Source organism: Fistularia commersonii, chromosome 1 (genome assembly GCF_037954325.1).
Source record: "Fistularia commersonii isolate RoL2024-O1a breed Wild chromosome 1, RoL_Fcom_v1.0, whole genome shotgun sequence".
NCBI classification, from domain to species: Eukaryota; Metazoa; Chordata; class Actinopteri; order Syngnathiformes; family Fistulariidae; genus Fistularia; species Fistularia commersonii.
Genome location: NC_141284.1, coordinates 19,561,713 through 19,578,530, shown reverse-complemented (window position 1 = coordinate 19,578,530; position 16,818 = coordinate 19,561,713). Strand labels below are relative to the sequence as shown.

The window sequence follows — 16,818 nt, the reverse complement described above, 5'->3', positions numbered from 1 at the left end:
GTATAACTTATGAAACGTTTGGCCTATTTCAAAGCCAAGAACAGCTCTGAATAAATGATTCATTAAGTAACTGCATGGCTAAATCTTTCCTGAAACAAACATTCAACAATTCCAAGTTGTACCGATGAGGAATTGAAAGTATCTTCCAAAAATGCCAAACTAGTTCAAAAATAAAATGAATACCATGCCAGCAACATCGTTTGGAGGATAAGATCGCCCTTTGTCAGTCCTACACTGGGGACATCCACAAACTTCACGGCAGCATGGATAGAATAAGTAAGAGGTATAAACATACATTCATGTGCTAACTTATGGACACTATCAGCCACAACATACAACACGCACTTTATATTAACAATGTAAACAGCAATCGTACACACTTGGGGTGACGCTCATATTAAACACGGAGTGAGTTGCATTGTTACATGTTGCTTACTGAGAAGATGAAAGCAAAGGCAGAAACTATATTGTCTGGGGCTAGTGATCAGAAACACTCAAAAGACTGGACTGCCAAAAATGTGAAAAAATAAACATCCACCTGGAAAACAGCAGTGTGTGGCTGAATGACACAAAATGCTTAAAAAGCCCATTAATTCATTTATGCGATTCGTAATTCACAGTGAGAAGTGCATTGGGTTTTACACTTGGAAGTTTCTCCTGAAATTTCTTTTTGACGTTTGGAAAGGAGGGCGGAAGTGAACTACACGCCGGTGCCGTTTGGACTACAATCTGACGTCATCAGCGCGCCCGCTGCGCGATGAGGACCCCGGAGGGAACCGGGGATGCACGTGCTCGTGCGATCCGCGGGTGCCGGGAGGTGTAGTTTCAGCGGCGTCTTTTCCGCGGCTTCGCTCGAACGGCTGTCCGGTCCGGTCACGTTCCCTTCGGATAAACGTGGATGTTTGCGCCAGGCCCGCCCCGCCGGTGGAGGTCAGCTGACGTCCTGCTTTTCGAGCCGGCGCTCACCGGCCGGGTCTCCTCCGCGGAGCGGCCCAGCGATGGAGACCGCCGCTGCCGTCTCCGTAACGCCGGCGGAGGTGGCTAGCTCCCCTCCGGCAGAGGCGGCTAGCTCCCCGCCGGCGGAAGTAACCACGGCGGAACAGGGGGCCGCAACCGGGAAACGCAAAAATGACGAGCCGGCGGAACCCGAAGGGAGTGGCCGCGGGAAGAAGCGGAGAGGAGCCGGAGGAAAGAACCCCCGCCCGGGGGAGAGGTACGTCCCACCTCCGCAGAAGCGCAACCCCGGAGTGAGCTTCGGCCGGGAGCACTTCGACGAGACCTCGTACTACTTCGAAGGAGGCCTCCGGAAGGTCCGACCCTACTTCTTCGACTTCAAGACCTACTGCAAAGGTCGCTGGGTCGGCAGGAGCCTCCTGGACGTCTTCAACGCCGAGTTCCGGGCCGAGTCCGTGGAGTACTACCAGAGCGCGGTCCGGGAGGGCCGCATCCGCCTCAACGGTAGCCCCGTGGAGGACCTGTCTGTGGTGCTGAGGGTCGGTCATCTCCACATTCTCCACACGCCCTGTACTACTGACAGTCTGTGTACACCCATACACTACTGGTGATCAGTGTTCACCGTGTTCTATTGACAGTCTGTGTGCACCCTTACACTACTGATGCTCTGTGTACACCCTGTGCTACTACTACTGACAGTCTGTGTACGTCCTCACAATGCTGGTGATCCGTGTGCACCCTGTACTACTGATAATCTGTATACACCCCGTACTGCTGATGGTCTGTATTTAGCCTGTACTACTGACGATCAGTGTACACCTCATATTTTGTACAACCGGAACTACTCACCTCACACCTCATATACACCTCACACTACTAACAGTCAGTATACATCCCGCTCTGGTGTCCTAACCCTACGAGTGTAAGAGAGGAGCTGGCTTCCCTCGCGCTCCTTGAGGAGGCTGCACCGGGATGCTGAATTTGTGCCCCTTGTATTTTGTCTTGAGAATGTAGATAAGATCGGGATGGTAACAGAAGTCTCACACTCACACTCGTATCTGAACATGCGCGGGCGTAAAGCCGTGCAAGTTCTTGGCTGTCCGCCTTGGCATTGGTGTCACGCAGATGCCCCGAACATCTCCTGACCCTGAGTGTTGTATGCAGTCAGGGTTGTAGATATTATCGCAGCATTCTTGTCCAGACTCCGTTCGCAACTAGTCCGGGTATGTCCAGCTTCCTTTCACTGTGTCCTGCAGAGTTTAATCTAGTTTCCTCAAAAATAAAATGCCAACCTTGAGTACCACTAGTAAGACACTAACTCAGTAAGGGGACACTTCAATAGAAATATATTTGATCAACTGAGAACCAAAGTAGTGACACTAAGCCCAGGTTGTGCCGTCTTCGCAGAACAACGACCACATGAGGAACACCGTGCACCGTCACGAGCCGCCTGTAGTCGGCAAACCCCTGGAGGTCCTGGTGGACGATGGTGAAGTGCTTGTCGTCGACAAACCCGCCTCCATTCCCGTCCATCCTTGTGGCCGTTTCAGGCACAACACTGTGATCTTCATCCTGGGAAAAGAGCGGGGCATCTCTGAACTTCATACCGTCCACAGACTAGACAGACTCACCTCTGGAGTGCTGCTGTTTGCCCGAACGCTGGAGGTGTCACAGAAGCTGGACCAGTTGGTGAGAGACAGAAAGGTACATTCTGGATTTTCTCTGGTGCCGGTCTTTAACTTTTCTGGTTCTGTTAGCATCATGTAGCATCTATCGGTCCTGTACATTTGTCTTTTTAACAGCTTGAAAAGGAGTACATTTGCAGAGTGGAGGGGGAGTTTCCGGAGGGGGAGCTGATCTGCGAGGAGCCCATCCTGGTGGTTTCTTTTAAAATCGGACTCTGCCGCGTTGACCCGAAAGGAAAGGAGTGCCGGACGGTGTTCAAAAGGCTTAGCTTTAACGGAAAAACGAGCGTTATACGCTGCTTACCGCTTACTGGCCGCACACACCAGATCAGGGTCCACCTCCAGTACCTGGGCTTTCCCATCCTCAATGATCCCATTTATGGCTCCTCGGCCTGGGGTCCGCACAGGGGGAAGGCGGGCCAGATCGGAAAGACCAATGAGGAGCTACTGCAAGCTCTGGTGGAGGAACATCAAGCTCAGGAAGGCCTACACCTGCTCAGAACCCCTGATAACAGACTTGGATTGTCACAAGAAAGTGTGAAAAACAAAACTGCTGAGGAAAAGGAAAGGTCAGACGGCTCTCGCGAGCCTGACGTGAGCGGACAAAGAAAGGAAGCAGTGATGCAGACGGACGGTGAAGTAAATGTAGAGACTCCGGGGAGAGCGGGCTGCCGTTCAAGCTCCGACAGTATATCGTGCACTGAGTCTGCGAGCCCTTCGCTGAGCGAATCAAATAACCATAAAACAGAGGGGTCAGAGAAGACCCCGGTCCACAAGGACCACCTGTGTAGTGAGTGCAAGTTGGTGCGAGCAGATCCTACGGAAAAGGAGCTAATCATGTATCTCCACGCTTTACGCTACAAAGGACCCGATTTTGAATACTCAACGCCTTTACCTGACTGGGCCAAAGAGGACTGGAGTGAAATGGATTGAAGCAGAACTGAAACCTTACTGCTGGTGATGTTGGTTAGTCTCTTTAGACCATTGGTTTTTCACCAGCATTTCTGTTTATAATCTTGTAGTAGCTTCTCTGAAGGTAGCAAGAAGTACCTCCGTTTATTTTCTCACGACATTTGTTTTGGCTAATGCAATTTTCGAGGAAGAAATGAGTTTCCCTCTCCTAGCTTAAAAGTATGGCTTGTGATTCCTTTGCACTTGAAAGGGAACCATGTTTGGCCTCATCCATATTGAATGAGATATTGTGAACATGCAAGAAATAAACCAAGTGTCCGGGAAGGAGTAGGTGTGGTGATCACATTTGTCATTATCTGGTAGAGGCTGTGAGACTACACCTGCTACATGAACACTCAAACCATCTGGCTGCCCTGGAGGCTGGTAGTAATCAGGGTTCAAGGTTATTTTATCCAGTCCAGAAACATGCAGGAGATTCATTGGAGATCATCAGTTGTTCAGATATGTGAACGAAAGGGTGAATGGTCGTATGTCTCTATATGATGTGAAAGAGCGAATGGTTGTATTTCTATGAAGCGCGCATGGGAGTAGATGGTTGTATGATTCTATAGGACCTGTCTATAGGATGAACCCCATCTTCTGCTTAATGACATCCTCCAGCACCCCAGCGCTGAGGGCAGAGTAAGTGGTGTAGAGAATGAATGAACGAATGAATATGTTTTATTTTAAGCCTTTTGTTTTTTGCAGACACGACAACTTCGAACCCACATTGCTGGAAAAAAATCTTTATTCCAGTTTAGTGAAAAATGTACGTTAACATTGAAGAGCTGTGTATGACAGTGGCGGCGATGGTCGTGCTTCTGAGAAGTTTCATCATCTCTCAAATGAATCTCTAAGGCAGGTTGTTGTCGAGAAGGCTTGTTGAAGAATTGTGAACACACAATCAAGATGTCAAAAGCAAACACTTCTTGTATTCTCAAACTGCTCTGCTCAAAGGTACATTTGAAAACAGTCTAAGGCTCAAGCACCTTTTCCACACTCATTTTTAGGACTACAAACAGCACTCCTCCTTTTCTGGATCAAATATCCCCCCCAGTTATTTCACAACCGACAGAAGTTTAACACGACCAGTCAGTCTCTTGTGAGGCCGGGTGTCGGTTCTAAGAGGTTTGCGACGGCATTTTACAACTGTGTAATGTTCGCTCCTGTTTCTTTCAAAGGGTTAAGATCTTCACTCTGGGTCGCACCGAGCTCCATACGGGTCAGGTCTATCTTACCACGTGTGTTTATAACAACGTTTCCGCCTGCTAGAATCAGCCCTGGAAGTAAACACGGTTCTGGGGGTGACGCTAGGAAAAATAACCCAAAACGCACAATGTCTAATTTGATTCGGAAACAGCAAGCGCACACACAGGTCCGTACACCACGAAAACACATTTTCCCATTTCCTAATTATATATGACAAACTGTACATTTTGCCCCTTGTGCCAACCCACCTCCGTGTCGTTTCCCGATGAACCCTCGTGTGGATAGAGATGTTCCACACCGTGGCTGCTCGACACAGCATCTGTACTGGTGACGCGAGCGGTAATTACAAGACGGCGGCGTATGAAATCTGTCACGCCCGCGCAGAGAATATCAATGCGGAACATTGGAAGAGGAGGAAAAAGACTCTTGTCACAAGACCATGACACAGACATCTGAATTGGTGATATTAAAAAGAAAACGCATTGATCCTAAGCCTTTTCTAAGTCACAGTCAGCTTGGTTATGGAGATCACTGGTCAGAGGATTTGGTGGTCGAGGGTAACTGTGATTGGGATGGAGTTCCTGCAGACCCTTGAAAAAGGCCTTTAGCGCCATAGTCTTGAAATAAGGCTTGATTGGCAGTTAGATGTATTGAAAATAACGGCTTCTGGCCCAGTATGACATGGAAATAGATCTTCTCCATCAGCTTTTAATCGATATTCCAAATGTCCCCTTTGTTTTTTTGTAACCCCACAACAAGTGGTTGTGGATACTGGTCCACGGAGGCTTTGGCACAGTCCTGTTTCTCAATGGAGCCCAACCTTCATTGCAGCATGAAGGCCTTTGAAAGGACATCGTCTGCTTTTCTCCAAGACTCTTTCAATCCACCCCTGTTTACTTTAAGGCCGACTCCAAAGTGATGCCGGAGTGGCATTAAAAGTCTTTTCCCTACCGTCTCACTCGCCTGCGGCCCTGCAAGCACCGCGGTGCAATCAGCTAAAATCATTACGTAGGCATTTCAGAAATGTTTGTATCTTAGTGCTGATTTTGACAAAACTGTGACCACTCTGTTTTAGAATCAATGACTTTGACAATGCTCCAGATACGGTCCTTGCAGGCTAGGTTGCACAGATTGACCAACATCATGCCTGCAGGCTGATATTTATACGGCGATCTTTTCACCCAAACCTCCTGTTCTAAAAGCTGGCTGCAAATAGTCAGCGAGGTGCTCCTCTTCCTTGTCCTCTTTTAACGCCACCTGTTTTTTTCTTGTTGCCTCAGCTGCAATGTCTGCACCAAAGCCTCCTGAGTGCCTAGAAGATACACGCTATTACCGCAATAAAGGAAAACAGAAACACAGCGTGGAGTGCTCCGTTCTGCGTCGAACAAGTAAGAGTTCACCAGAACGTTCCTGGAATTGTTAAATCGCAATGATTGCATATTGTCTCCGATCCGTGTTCTGCATTGAGTCGACGCCGTAAACCGAAGTGTACTTGCATCCCCGAGCCAGGTTTGAATTCCACGTTCGAACCTGGGCGTAGGTTTCAAGCGGTGAGGCTCGGCTCACGCGGCCATAGCACGGCTCCACGCAGTTTTACGGTGGAGATCGCTGTGGCGTTCCAACCACATCTGATGCAGCAGCTCTCCTCCGGATTGTGCTGGCGCGCCTGTGTTGCTTTGGATTTTGCACTTAAAAGTTGGTCGGGTGCTGTAACGTGGCCGCCGAGGAGAACGTACGTGGGCCGGCGTGCACGATGTACAGGCGCGGGCGTCGGGGAAGGTTCCAGGCACAACACAAATTCCATAAGCAGGGTTTGGGTGTGGTACTTTTCCTAACCACATGCTGTCGTCGTAGATTCCTCCAGCGTGATGCCCTCGCAAAGTTCAGGCAGAAGAAATGGTTTCTGTTACTCTTGTTTCCTGGCTGTAAATGCTCAGGAGAAGTCATGCTTTGATTTGACACTTTTCTTTAAATCTCCGCTGATATCATGCTTTGTCCATATTGTGTCCATATCCCCGCACAGCTCTGGACAAACATCCGTGTCCTCCAACTGGTGGGAAGTGTGTCTCTCCCTCCGATTGCTGTATCCTTGTGAAAAGACCGTAATCACGTCTCGTGCTCGCCAAGCTGTTAATGCACAGCGTTGCCAAGAGTCCTCCGGTTTTGCTTAGCATGCGTCTTCTCGGCCGTCTCTCTTGATCCAAACGTCCGGTAAGTCTGGCTTACTGTTGGGTAGAATGACGATCTCCTCGCTTTGGCAGCTGCGGCCCTTAGCGCAAGTCTCATACACAGTTTCTCTCAGGGACAGGCGAAGTGTGTCCCTTTTCCCGTTGAGGTGTCCCGGCCGTAGCTGATCCTGTCCGTCATTCGGATTTATACGCGAAGGCGCCGGCTCTATGTCACTGAGGCATGTTTCGTTGGAGTCCTCCAAACCCTCACAGGAGCTGCAAGACTGAGAGGACAGATTCCCTTTGTAAAAGTAATGCATTCTGTCCTCTGCAGTTTGCCGTGCAGCGCAGGGAGACGGCTGGTCCGTGGTTTCCAGTGTTTGGCTGATTATGGTTTCCTCGATGCTAGAGGCGGAGGAGAAAGTCTTATTGGTCCATTGTTGCATCCCGCCGGAGTGACCTTGGCAGGTTTTACAGAGGAGAGTGTCTTTGCCGACATCCCCGGTCAGGCCCCCGGGTCGCGCGGCGTTGTCTTTGTAAGGAGATGAGGTCTGCAGAGCTGGAGGAGGTTTACCGCTCATCTCCACGCTCTCCACGTCCACGCTGCTCCCGCCTACGTCTCTACCGCAGTACTCGATTTCATCAGAGAGCACCGACGGCCGGTTGGACAGCTTACTGGTGCACGTGCTGTTTTCGAAGCTGTCGCTGAGCCGATAGGCCAGCGGCTGCAGCTCGTATTGCTCCGGCCCCCCGACCCCGGCCCCTCCCGTCCCGCTCTGCTTTTGTATCTTCTGACGGTGGCGGCTGGGGTACGGATACCCCCCTGCGTCTTTGTCGTAGCTCCTCCTCGCTCTGGATCTTCCCGAGGCACTATTAGCGGACGAGGCGCCGGATTTGGCCGCCGAACTGGACGACGGCGCGCCGCCGGTCTGGTCGGGCAAACACAGCAGCATAATCTCTCCGCAGTTCCTCTGCGGCCCGAAAAAGCAGCAGAGGGATTGGAAGAAGAAAGTTGCAAATCCACATGCGACACATTTCACCAAAAACAGGAAAATTCCCAGTTTCCTGAACAGCAGTACCGTGGAAGGCAACATGATGATCCCTGTGCAGAAAAAAGCACCGGAAACTATTGCTACCGGACATCCCATCCTTTTGGTGGAATGCGCCACTTTGCCAATTTTGTCTGAATGAGGAGCAAAGCTGTAGGATACGCAGTAGTTCGCGATGAAATCCACAGACAGCCCCGCGGCCGCCGATATGAAGAGAGCCTCGATGCCGCTCAGCTGCCATTCCAGAAGAACCAGGAGGCCGACGGTGACGAACACACTCCCGCCTACAGCTGCAGTCCCGTATGCACTGAGCGGAATGTTCCAAGTGGTTAAAAGAAGCGAAGCGAATGTGAGAGCCACCGAGGCGCCGGCCACAGCCAGCGTCTCTGAGCTTAGGGACTGCTGCAAGTCAAACAGAGACAGCTGACTAATGAACCAGCCGTTCCGCAGCCCTTGCGGCGCTCTCGATATTTCTCTGTTAAACCATGACAGGGTTTCTCTGTAGAAAAGATTGGTTCTGCTGAAATTGAAGCTGTAGCGGTACGTGGTCTCGAATGCCAACACGAGAGCGGCGACCCTGCCATCTGGCTGGAAGTACAGGCCTCTGCCGCGGGCCAGATGGCCCTCGGCGTACCGCTCCGCCAGCATCATGCCGAGGCAGTTCTCAAACACGCCGGGAGGGTAGGGGAAGGGGATGTCGCTGCAGCAGAAGCGGAAGACGTCGTCGCTCTCCGAGCAGCGTCTCAGAGATACCCAGTGTATCAGCCGTTCCACCAGGCAGATGTTGTCCGTCGCGTCTCTATCGTCCGCCGCCGCCGACGGAGCGGAATAAAAGCTCTGGTTTTGAAGCCGTGCACACAGCTCCCTCAACCACACCTGGGCGTCCGACCGGCTCATGTTAAACTCGGGGTCGAGAACCAGGGAGCCGTTGCTTCTCGGGTCAAAGTGATTTCCGTTATCAGTGGGTTTGACGCCCCAGACCAGCATCAATGTCATAGGCTTATCCTCACCGTTCCGCTGCCTCTCAAACATGAACATGTGGCGGTACTCCGCGTCGTACCTCTCGAACGGGTGACTGGAGCGGAACAGCTGAGTGACGGCGCTGTCGAGGGTGGGCAGCTTCATGCCGGGGTCGACGCAGGACATGTACAGGCCGCCAGCGGCGAGCACTGCGAACCAGCACACCCAGATGTATCTGAACTTCACCACGCCGCAGGGCAGGATTTTCAGAAATAATAGATTGGAGGTGTCAGTGAGAGCTCTTTGCAACTCTCTCAGCTTGCGCCCGATGGTGAAGAGGCATCTCTTGCGTGAGCTCGCATCCCAGAGGCCGCCGGTGTTCTTGGAGCAACACGGTTTCCATCCCTGCGCCGCTGCCGACGAGGAGGACGCTTCTGCGTAGCGCTCGCGGAGGACGAGAGAACACGGCAGCCACACCAGCGCCAGGATTGAGCTGATAAAAGAGGAGGTCCCGAGGTAAACGGAGAAACATCTAATAGCCGTGATGCTGCTCAGATAACCGGAGAAAAACGCCGCACTCGAGGTCAATCCGGAAGCTAAAATCAAATAGCCCACTTCCTGCACGGCTCTGTTTACTCTCCTCTCCAGGGAGGCCGAGGGGTTTTGAGATAGCTGCAGATTCCAGAAGTCGGCGAAGATAAAAACCTGATTGGAGCAGCTTCCCAGGAGAATAAGAGCAGCCGAGAGGTTGACCAGAGGAAAGAACGTCAGGCGGAAAGCTACTTTGTAGAGAAAATAAGCGGTGAGGAGGGAGCCTGCGATTGCTATGACGGATAGCGTCACGATGAAGACCGAATGGAGGTACAGAGCCATCGTGATGAGAAGGGAGATGATTGCGAGAACGGGGTACAGCGCATCTCTCGCCAAGTAATACTTGAACAGTGTCCGCTTGATACCAAAGTCCATGCCGGTGACGGATGTGTTGTTGTATGTCAAATCCCTGCCTTCCAGACTGCTCATATAGATCTCCATCATGCGCTCCCCTTTGTCAAGAGGCAGAAACAGAAGGCTGTACTTGAGCGTCGGGATCTGATATTCAACCGTCTGCGGGCCAAGGAAGTCTCTATCAACCAGGAAGTGTAGGATTTGGAAAACTATGCGGGATTGTTTGCAGCGTGACGGCACCGAGGAACAGCTGCCGTGTTTGGGTCTCTCAAAACATGACTCCACTAGATGTCCCTCGTGATAGTAAGGAGCACACTTCCGGAGAAGAGCCAGAGACTCGTCCACCTGGGGGAGGGGAAGAGGAAGACGGGGTTCAAGGCACGAACGAGATCATATGGAAACCGCACACACAAAAATCCCATTTTTGACGGAGCGCTCCTCAACTGCAATAGGGGGTATCGAGTTCCCGCCCAGCTATCTCGCACTCCTGTATTCCTACAAATTAAATCGCTCATGAATTTGAACCCTGTTCATATAGACGGTGTAAGCGGTGCACTCAATGGGAGTTATCTCCTAGTGGAGATAAAGAAGGTGGAGGAATTTAGGTACCCAAGGTCAGCAATCCAGATCAATGGAGGGGGTGGAGAAGAGGTGGAGGAATGTGTGGAAGTGGTGGCGAAAAGAGTATCAGACAGGGTGAAAGGAGAGGCGGAGAGGACACGGGTGAGACAAGCTATGGTGTCAGATTTGGAGACACTGAGGAGAAGACGGGAGACAGAGCTGGAGGCAGCAGAGGCGAAGATGTGGAGGTTCCTGTTTTGGAGTGAGGAGGGTAGGGAGGATCGGGAAGGAGTCCAACAGAGGGACAGCACACGTTAGATGGTCTAGAGAAAGTCACTGAGATGGTCTGGACATGGACGGCGGAGGGATGGTGAAGATCTGGGTAGAAGGATGCTGAGGTTGCAGCTGGAGGAGGACCAGAGAGGAGGTTCATGGACAGAGGGAAGCGAGTGGCTGCGAGAGAAGAGGATGCGGAGGAGACGGTTCGAGGGATAGAACCGACCAATGGGGCGTGTTGGTAAACACATGAAGGCAGCAGAGAGGATGGAGGGATGTCATTTCTTTCATGGTCTCTTGAAAAGGAAAAGCAACCTGGTGAGAGGTGAGGCTGTGGCAGCAGGAGGCGTTGGTGAGGAGGGCCAAGTAGTTCCCCAGGGACCAGCTGGGGCAGCAGACCCCCCTGGACGCCAAGTCCTCCACCCTTTGGTGCTGCTGGCAAAGCTCCTGGAACTGGACCTGGGAGCGGATCTGGAACACAGAGGACATGCTCTTGACTGCTCTGGTTCCTTCCAGGGTTGTTGCCGTGGGTTTCGGTCATATAGGTGGAAGAGTAAAAGAGAGCGAACCCTGGACCGCTCCATCTCGCACATGGCGTGGATGGCCTTCAGGCTCCAGAGACTGGCGGAGTTCTCCGATCGAAACACCAGCTGGGCCAGATGGTGGCCTGGCGGGGAGACACAGACGGACTCAACACGCGGCGACAGCTACCAGGCTGAAAACACTCGTTCCATGCTTTGATTTTTCCACTTTGGTAAAACAAGGTGATCTTATATTTTGGTTTCGCCCATTTGAAGGTGCTTTGGAATCACTAGGAAATAGTTCAGAAGCGGAGCTTTAGGAAGGTCGTCGATAGTAACCTGCCCAAGACTGTTGCTGCTGAAACCTCGAGAGGCTGCGTGCGCAAACCCTCTCCTCGTCACTCTTGGTCTAAAAACCTGCGCGAGGCGGGCAGCTTTGCTCGGAGGGCCGACTAACACGGAGGCTCGCTTGTGCTGCCGTACGCCCCAACGTCCTGACTGAGACGGAGTTTTCGCGTCAAAGCAGGCCCGCTTTTGTTTGAGTAGATGATCGCCTCTTATGAGACCGACCCGAGTCGGGGGAGGAGTGGAAGTCAGCCCACCTGGAGCGTCGCAGAGGAAGGCTTCTGGAGAAGAGTCTCTGGCGAGCATCCTCTTGACCCGCCGGCTGGAGGTTCCCTGACTGCCGCCTCTGCTGTTCGCACCACTGAAACTACCACAGGCACACGAACACATTGGAGTTATTCAGAAGTCTGCATGCTAACCAACTCACAACCGGGCTCGTCTTTCCCTCGCACATTCAGAACAGATAGCAAATATGTTGACCTGCCGCCGAGCTCCAGGGGCAAAGGAGACAAGGCCTTCCCGGGGCCGCTGCTCTCCTGCAGCCTGGACAAACTGGACAGGCGAACGCCAACATATGTCCCGCGTGGCTGGAAGCCCTGGGGAGACGGTGCACACAGAATGGATGCTCAGCAACAAGAAACTTGTTTGGAAACTTGGAGGATTCCACTCGCTGTTAGCCCGCTAGAGATCCTGCCAGCCGAACGAGGTGTGGCTCCTCCGGCGTGATTCTATCAGATAAGATTCAATCTTCGGTAAGTTTTGTCTTAAATAATACGGCGGTTTTGATTTCAATCTCTGGAGGTGAAAAGGACATATCCAATCGGAACGACGGCTCGGTGACATTCTGATGTTACTCCAGGAAATGACGCGTTCGTCGTTACGCAAACGGCGATTTAACACCCAGCCTGAGGAGATAAGAGGTTTGTGCGCTGGCTTTCACAGCGGGTACATCCCTACGCCGACGCGCACGTCCGGAAACGGTTTCTCCCCTCGCGTTTCTCCTGATCTGGCTTACCAGCAGGGGGTCCGAGAAGTCCGGCAGCGGACCCATGAAGATGCCGGCTAGAGAGCATCCCAGGAGCAGCACAGCACAACCCAGGAGCAGCGCCAACGGGTAATCTACCAGCAACTGGGCGTAGCTTGAGGTACCATAGAGAAAGGAGGAAGCACAAGGGGAGCTGATCTGTGATCAGGTAAGACGAACCTTGGCGTTCAGGTGAGAGCCGCCGTCCGTGCTTACCTTCTTACGACGCAGTGCAGTCCTCCTTCCCTGTTGGATTATGAGAGATTAATTCAAAGAATAACCCCGGTCGTCCGCGAGCTGTCAGAATGCCCACCTGGCCGTCCCAGCATTCTGCTGAGTCGCTGTCGGTGTCTTGCCCTCGATAGATCCCCGTAGCCAATGGCAGCTGACGGCCCCCTGGCACGCCGACTGGGCAGAACCGCAACCATGGCTGACTTTGACCACCACGCCCCCTTCCTCGGCGCAAAGGTCCGAGGCGTTTGAGTGGCGTTCTCGAACGGCGTCCGGTCCCGACGCCTCCTGGCGGTTGCAGTTTCGACGCTGCGGTGATTGGCGGGCCCCGGCCTGAGGGTCAGGGGTCACCTGGGGCAGAAAAGTGCAACAGAATAAACCCGACATCAAAAGATACGCCGATCAAAAAACATCCGGGGTGCATCGGATCCACGCGGCCGCCTTGTTAGATATTCTGAGGGGGTTCAAGACGACGTCAGAGGAGGAACTCTTCACCTGGCTGAAATCGACAAGCACTAAAACTGGCTTTTTTCGTTCATACATTAGACTTTAATATTAATAAGGTCAGGTAACACATGGCACCAAAGCAATATTTTTCCATGAGAAGGCAGATGTTGGTGTTAATCCAGGCTGTGGCGACGTGCTGACCGTCTCCGCCACCACCTCCTGGATTCCTGCGTCTATTTCCAGCCCCATTTGAGACGTCCTTATGCCATACCAGTATTCCAATCCTAAACCACACACACACACACACACACACACACACACACACACACCGCAGAGGCCTGAGCTTGGGCATACTTGGTGATACAACTGGCAGGAGGACGAGGGTCTGCTGGGGCTGGTGCAGCTGTCACATAGCTCCCCCTCGGCCTGGATTACCGTCAGATTCGCCTCGCCGGCGCACAGGCCGTCAGCGGGGCGCAGTGGCAATGCCGGGCTTCCGCTGAGGAGCAGAGACACACAGAGGGAGGGGTGTGAATGGAAGAGAGATGACAACGTGTTAACGGGAAGAAGAGACGGCTGGAAGACGGAGAGGTGACATGACGGGAGGTCGAATTCGGCCCCTGTCGCAAAGCATGACCTCACATAAACACCCAAATCAGCCGCACCTGGAGTTTACCTATGTTTCCTAAGTACGTGTGCACGTGTGTGTTGTGCCTCTTTAAAAGGTGGTCTTTATCGTCCACCACATGCTTGTTTTTCCACAGAAGCCTGGATGCAGGCGCACTTCCTGTGCTGTCGCTATGGCGACAGAGAGCAGTATGTCAACAGGGGCCAGATGACCTGGCATGGTTTTCTTTGTGTGTCATAATGAGGCACGCTGACGGGCAGCCTGTTCAATCTGTGTGTGTGTGTGTGTGTGTGTGTGTGTGTGTGTGTGTGTGTGTGTGAAGCTCGTCATGGCTGAACTGTGTGAGGAGGTGAACCCCATGATCCTGTGAAGCTGGGAGAAGATCTCAGCACTCAGAAATGCAGCAGGTCTCTGAGGACCACCTCACCTTGTACCCTGCCACGGTAAGTGTATGAAGTGTATTCTGAGCAGTCTTTGCAAAGTTCGTGCACGTCTCAGCAGACTTAAGGTTCTCAGCAGCGGTTAACTTCTCCCGAACATCTCTCTGATGGGTTCTTCCCCAACAAGATGGCTCATAGAAGCACACAGGGGGAGCAGTTTGAGGAGCTCATCAATATTTCAGATGATAAAGACCAAAATAGCCAGGTAGGTGTCACTGAGATGTGCACACACACACACACACACGCACACGCTCAAGCACGCAGAGGAAATTAAAGTGTTCTTGTCCACTGACATGTCTTCCCTCAAGCGCCCCTACCCCAACACCTCCCACACTGGAGCTTTCAGAGCTTTCTGTATTTTGTCAAGGTGAACCTCAGATCCAGGAGTTTGGAGTTTGATGCAGTGAGGACCATGCTGGGCTGGCAGCACCAGGTCAAGGATCTGCCTCCAGGAGACACCGCGCTGAGGCCCGCCTCCTCCGTGTTGCATGGCCTCTGTTTTTTTTTTCCAGCCCCGATGCCTCTGACTCCTCTGACCGATGTCCTCCAGACGTCCCTTGGCGTTGCTTTCGCATGGAAGCAGCGGGTGAGTCTGTGGCAGCGGCACGTCACCCCACTGGACCGTTACAGATCTGCATCGGCACCCATCCATGTGAGGAGAAAAACACACGTGCTCCCCTGAACCTTCATCCCTCAGACTCTTCCGACCCTTGGATTTATAGAATTCGGGTTGTTTCTTCACCCAGATGAAGCCCTTTCTGATGTTCTGAGCCTCGAACCGTGACACCATTCTCCTCTCTTCGTGTCCTTCTCCTCTTCCTGCCACCAGCTCCCTCCTGCCTCCTGCTGAGATGTTCTCCATGGGGTCTCAGCTGTCTTTCCCTGTCGGGCCCACCATCACCTCTCCACTGTGGCTCCACTCCTTGTGCCTGGTTTCTTCTGCCGCTTTCTTTCCACACCCGCGTCCGTCTTCTGTCCTCGAACACGTCCACGTCTTCCATCCGGCTCAGCAGACCTACATTTGTTCGTCTGAGCGATCTGGAATATCATCACAGCTTGTGGTATGGAATAATAATAATAATAATAATACTAACACTGCTAATGATACTGTAATGGTATTAGTTGCAGTAAGATGAAGCTGTCAGTGTCTGAGAAGGAGTGGAGCGATGAAGGGAAACACAATTTGCCTGAATGAGAATGAAAGTTGGAGTAGGTTGACTTGGTAGCTGGAGGTTCAGAGGCAGCAGCCCCTGGAGGAGGCTTCCCTCTGGATGCGGTGATGGACGCAGAATGGAAAACTGTGTGACACGCACACACATACATGCAAGCATCCACGCACATACAGAAGCCACGTGATGCTAAGAATCACGCATCGGTTTTTTTTTTTTTTTTGGTTTTTTTTTGCGATGCACGTCTGGAAGCCGAAGCCGCAGAGAAATGTCACGCCGTCCCACCTTGTGCCCGCCGCCTGCCTTCCCCTTCCGTCGGGGGAGCCGTCCGTCGTCTCCGCCTCCATCCCTCCGCCGCCGCCGCCGCCGCCGCCGCCGCTCGCCACGCACCGACGACCCACCTACGGAGTCCTTTTCATCGTGACACGTCGCGGCCCAACGGTCCCCGTCCGTGGACCGAACCCGCCGGCTTGTCTCCGAGGCGGCTGATGCTCCAGGTTCTGCGGGCGCGTCTGCCGCCAGCGGCGCTCTGATTGGCCGAGCGGCGGTGATGCTGAGGACGCTGGACGCTCCGCATCCAACCGGCGCGGCGCTGGAGAGGCGGCGGGGGGTGCGGGGTGCGTGTCGGGGGGGGGGGGGCGCAGGGGATGAGGCGGCCCTTCCACGACTGACACTTGGACCCCAGGTGAAGACACTTAAATCCCTACCGACCCCACGTCCATCTCTACATTGCCCTGCGTTCACATTCACACATGCATTTACACTATATGTATGTGTGTGTGTGTGTGTGTGTGTGTGTGCAGAATACATAGTATCTACGGCAGAGATATGAGCACAGTGTGTGTGCATGTCAATATATAGGTATATATGTAAATGCACACACGTACTGTATATATATGTACAATTTATAAATATGCATGTACAGACATGTATATACACTATGCTCAGTGTATATAATGTAAATACATGTACACACAGTATTTATATTATCTATAGAAGGAATATGTGTCATGATGTGTATACACACAGACATATGTGTGTGGATATATCCACACACATATGTACATACAGTATGAGCCGTGTGTGTATATTTATATATATTTACATTATGTATTGTGTGTATATACACAGTACATATATTATTTTCACAAGGAATATTTATCACAATTTGAACAGCAAGCATATATACACACAGTTATACATACAGTATGTGTAGTGTGTGCACATATACATTATTGACAGTATGTCTATTTAC

General features: G+C 52.1%; 2 protein-coding genes across 2 annotated transcripts; one reads left to right on the top strand and one right to left on the bottom strand.

The window, feature by feature from the left end:
• The first annotated feature begins 739 nt into the window (after positions 1-739).
• On the top strand, positions 740-3,875 carry rpusd2 (RNA pseudouridine synthase domain containing 2). The gene is made up of 3 exons (XM_086153189.1): positions 740-1,493; positions 2,362-2,658; positions 2,757-3,875. The coding sequence occupies exons 1-3, from the start codon at positions 783-785 to the stop codon at positions 3,570-3,572; spliced, it is 1,824 nt and encodes a 607-aa protein (XP_086009315.1). The 5' UTR covers positions 740-782; the 3' UTR covers positions 3,573-3,875.
• Positions 3,876-4,251: 376 nt separating this feature from the next.
• disp2 (dispatched RND transporter family member 2) lies at positions 4,252-16,061 on the bottom strand. The gene is made up of 10 exons (XM_086153175.1): positions 15,849-16,061; positions 13,681-13,825; positions 12,962-13,230; positions 12,865-12,894; positions 12,640-12,763; positions 12,105-12,220; positions 11,882-11,991; positions 11,328-11,425; positions 11,074-11,229; positions 4,252-10,266 (listed from the first exon to the last, which is right to left on the bottom strand). Exons 1-10 carry the CDS (start codon positions 15,908-15,910, stop codon positions 6,967-6,969), a joined length of 4,410 nt encoding a protein of 1,469 aa, XP_086009301.1. The 5' UTR covers positions 15,911-16,061; the 3' UTR covers positions 4,252-6,966.
• Between the last annotated feature and the right edge of the window lie 757 nt (positions 16,062-16,818).

What these genes read in the sequence shown, in the direction of transcription:
- rpusd2 (XM_086153189.1), top strand. Translation starts at nt 783, where the DNA reads ATGCACGTGCTCGTGCGATCCGCGGGTGCCGGGAGGTGTAGTTTCAGC. An exon ending in ACCTGTCTGTGGTGCTGAGG is followed by an intron (nt 1,494 to 2,361) that starts GTCGGTCATCTC and finishes CCGTCTTCGCAG; the next exon opens with AACAACGACCACATGAGGAA. An exon ending in AGTTGGTGAGAGACAGAAAG is followed by an intron (nt 2,659 to 2,756) that starts GTACATTCTGGA and finishes TCTTTTTAACAG; the next exon opens with CTTGAAAAGGAGTACATTTG.
- disp2 (XM_086153175.1), bottom strand. Translation starts at nt 15,910, where the DNA reads ATGGAGGCGGAGACGACGGACGGCTCCCCCGACGGAAGGGGAAGGCAG. An exon ending in ACTTCTCGGACCCCCTGCTG is followed by an intron (nt 12,221 to 12,639) that starts GTAAGCCAGATC and finishes CCGTCTCCCCAG; the next exon opens with GGCTTCCAGCCACGCGGGAC. An exon ending in ACAGCCTCACCTCTCACCAG is followed by an intron (nt 10,267 to 11,073) that starts GTTGCTTTTCCT and finishes CCCCTCCCCCAG; the next exon opens with GTGGACGAGTCTCTGGCTCT.